This window comes from Austrofundulus limnaeus, unplaced genomic scaffold, assembly GCF_001266775.1.
Source record: "Austrofundulus limnaeus strain Quisiro unplaced genomic scaffold, Austrofundulus_limnaeus-1.0 Scaffold583, whole genome shotgun sequence".
NCBI classification, from domain to species: Eukaryota; Metazoa; Chordata; class Actinopteri; order Cyprinodontiformes; family Rivulidae; genus Austrofundulus; species Austrofundulus limnaeus.
The window spans coordinates 54,739-58,680 of NW_013952985.1; the positions used below are offsets into that span (position 1 = coordinate 54,739).

Sequence of the window (3,942 nt, forward strand, 5' to 3'; positions counted from 1 at the left end):
TATATATATATATATATATGAGTCCCTAATTTTTACAAATCTTTTCTAGACTATCATTTTTGTCCACGCCTGTTTCATTATTTTATTTTATATTATTCTGTTTAACCACAACGATTGGTCCAGTTGTGGTTTGATTTATGTGGTTCTGACCTTTTTGGCTTTTGAAAAATCACATCTGGGTCAACAAAGTGTCGCCAATCTTTGCGGTATTTGGGCTGAGTGTTAAAAACTTGACATCTTGCAACTCATAACAAAACACATTTTCATTTTTTTGTTATTTTATGTAGAAGGGACACTGTTTCAATGTTGCATAAAATGTAATATATATCCAGCAGTGAGTCTCATGTATGCATATTAGATGTCTTTGGACCACAGGGGACCACTTCACAATACCTATAACCATTTGAGTTAGTTTGCCTTTCTTCGTTGTTGTTGTTTGTTTTTGCTCTTAGCACAATGAATGGACTGTGTGGGTAATGTTTCTTATTCTTAAKAATTGCTTTAGAGTGTTCTTCATGTGGGTATCTTTCTCTAAGCAATTAAAGCATTGATGTGTCAAACAGAATGGACTACAAACAAAACCAAAAAAATGCTCATTTAGTCTTAAATTGGATTTAACAATTTCATTTCATAAAAAACAAGTTGTCAGAGACTGCTCTTACTTCAGGCTGAACCTGCAAGTTCTCCAGATGTTCCTTAACAATTTCGAGCAACTTCTGATGTAGAATTTCAAAATAAAAGAACTCCCAATATGGACATTTTCTAAGTTCCTGTCTTTTTTGCAGCTAAATGGCTAGTTGTCAGAGACTGTTCACGCTTCAGACTGACTATGAAAGTCCTCCAGATGTTCCTCAACAATTTTGAGSAACTTCTSATGTAGCATTTCAAAATAACGGCACTCACAAAACTGATATTTTACAATTATTTACCTCTCTGATGATTGCACACAGTTGTGTCTGCATCCCTTCTGACCCACAGCCGGATGTCCTCGTAGATTTAGTGTTCTGAAACCAGAAAGCTAAAGGACCGTTTTCATCAACCTCATTTTCTCCACCTGGGTAAAACTCCAGCAGTCGATTAGGAGTTTTCTGAGGACTGGACRGGACGCTGTCCTCTGTCAGCTGCACACGGGCCGTTTCTTCTAAATGATCTGATTTATCTTCAGCCATTTCAAACCAGTTCTTTGGTGATCCATCGCTGTCTGACAGTAAGACGTTGTTATTGTTATTATGGTGCTCTTTTACATTTGGATTGAGAACAAAGCTGGTACTGAGGTCTGAAGTTGTATTCCCTGCAGGAGCATTGAGGGATGGAGCCAGACCATATACACCATCAGATTGTAAAGCTTCTGGTTCTGTGAGGTCAACCTCAGAGTCATCAGAACTTTGACCCGAGGAAAGTTCGTCAAAAAACTGAAAACCTGATTTGGACTTAAAGTGCTCAGTGTGGTACGTGTGTTGTTCAGCATCGCTGTAGAGCTCATCTGGACACTCATCACTTTTTCCTGCATCTGATCTGGATTCACAGAGGTCATCAGGTTCTGCTGGGTGCAGGTGGTCATCCAGGCCAGCAACACTAGCTTCAGCCATCTCACTGGATGAACTCTAAACAGAAGCAGAAACAGATGAAAAATAATAAATACTAACATGAACATGCAGGTTTACACCAGCTGTAAGACTGCTGCTTTAAATATGTGGTTCAAACCCTTCTGTCCTGAAGTCCTGCCCACTTCCACCTTTAAAGTATTCCAACAATCCCTGAAGGAATGCAGTTTTTCCCAAGTTTTAGGTTACGTTCACAGGGCAGGCAAAAGTGGCCTAACTCAGATATTTTGGCCAATTATGTGACTCTCATCTCCATCTTATTTCGTTTATCCATAGTTGGGTCGCGGAGGCAACAGGTCCAGGAGAGAAACCCAGTAATCCCTCTCCCCTGCAACACTTTCCAGCTCGTCCTGTGGGACACCGAGGCGTTCCCAGGCCAGAGAGGATACATAATCCCTCCAGTGATTCCTGGTTCTTCCTCGAGGCCTCCTACCAGTGAGGCATGTGGAACACCTCTAAAAGGAGGCATCCTAATCAGATGCCCGAACCACCTCAACTGACTCCTTTCGATGTTGAGGAGCAGCAGCTCTATTTCGAGCTCTCCCCGGATGACGGAGCTCCTCCCCACATCTCTAAGGCTGAGCCCGGCCACCCTATGAAGGAAGCTCATTTCGGCAGCTTGTAACTGGAATCTTGTTCCTTCAGTCATGATCCACGCCTAATGACTGCTGTGGTGAAGAATGAACAGTTCTTTAAACACAACCTTCATTTAGGGTTGGRACATAGATAGACCAGAAAAAAGGGGGCTTTGCCTTTCGACTCAGCTCTTTCTTCACCACAACTGACCAAAGCAACGCCCTCATTACTGAGGATGTTACTGAGGATGAAGTCCCTATCTGTCGATCCAKCTCCTGCTCCATCCAAACATCACTCGTGAACATGACACCCAGATACTTAAACTCCTCCACTTGAGGCAGAGACTCTCCCCGACCTGGAGGGTGAATTCCTCCCATATCAGATTTTTTAAGCTGTTTGAACATTAAAAATTAATTTAGTAAAAATCCAACCTGGGTCTTTTCATTCTAAACTGGATACCCATCCATTATTTTCCAAGCAACCTCAGTCTGAATGCTCATGACACCATTTCATCCAGCTTTAAAGTCAAGGAAGTAGGGGTACACAGATTGATCTAAATATTGTCATGTCCTAAGTGATGGAGAATTGATACAAACAAACAATAACAGTGGTACTGTGGTGAACACTTCAGGCAATGTTTCACACCAGAATGTAGGCTCTTATTGTGAAGAGTAAAAAGGGGAAAACCAGGGACCGCATGTATAAACAGTGTGTACGCATAAAAAAGTTGCGTGCGCCAAGTTCTACGCCCACGTTAGGATGTATCAAAAGCAACGTTGCGTGAAAGTGTGCGTAAATATACGCACACTTTTCACCGGCCGTGAGAATGTGCGGCAGCCACGCAAAGTTTTTCAGTCGACAGTTTTAACCCACAAAGTCATGAATCTGGCCTGAATCCACAGAAATAGGACTCTGTTATGTTTTCTGGATGTAAGGAGCGTCTGAACACGCTGTTAGATTTTTATTTTAGTTTGAGTTTTTATTTTTTAAACCCGAACGATCATGAAACTGAACCCCGGGACTGAAAATCATTTAACCTCAGACAAGAAAATAGATCAGTCTAAAAATGATCAAAAGAACCTCAGTCCAGTTTATAAACTGTAAAGTTTTATATTGTTGTCACGTAGTTGGAAACACATGCAGAGCGCAGGCCTGCGGAGCGCACACACAGCTGAGGGAAATAAAATGTGTGAATTGTGTAAGAAACATTTTAATTCTCACTGAGAAAAAACTTTGTCAACTCAGCAGATTAAATCAGAACAGGTCAGCTGTGATGATTCCTCTGCTCCACAAGATGCAGACAATAGATTTGTTGCTGCGTAAAGTTGTGCGTAATAAGTGGAACAATGTCAGCTGTTCTGTAGGATGATATCACCACAAGAAGAATTGAGGACAGCGTGTATTTTTAGCATCACACCGAACAAATTACAATCTGGTATTTTACTGTAGTTCTGAGCCGATTCATGCAGCTGAATGAGAGACCATGATTCTAAAATATAAATCACACAGCAGCAGAAACGCTGCGACTCGTTTCTTCACATCAACTATTTAATAAATATTTTTCTAAGTTCTGCCAAACTCATAAGTTTCTCTGTCCATCCATCCATCCATCCATCCATCCATTTTCTTCCGCCTACCTGGGGTCGGGTCGCGGGGGCAGCAGCTTCAGAAGGGAGGCCCAGACCTCCCTCTCCCCAGCCACGTCTTCCAGCTCCTCTGGGGGAACTCCAAGGCGTTCCCAGGCCAGCCGAGAGACATAGTC

The 3,942-nt window shown here is 42.1% G+C and overlaps 1 protein-coding gene across 1 annotated transcript in view; it reads right to left on the reverse strand.

The window, feature by feature from the left end:
- The window catches only part of LOC106530966 (uncharacterized), a gene marked incomplete in the record, with an annotated part of 73,050 nt that overhangs the window by 12,551 nt on the left and 56,557 nt on the right, over nucleotides 1-3,942 (reverse strand). The window contains 1 exon segment of the mRNA XM_014026703.1: nucleotides 930-1,604. Coding sequence (XP_013882157.1) covers nucleotides 930-1,604 — 675 coding nt within the window.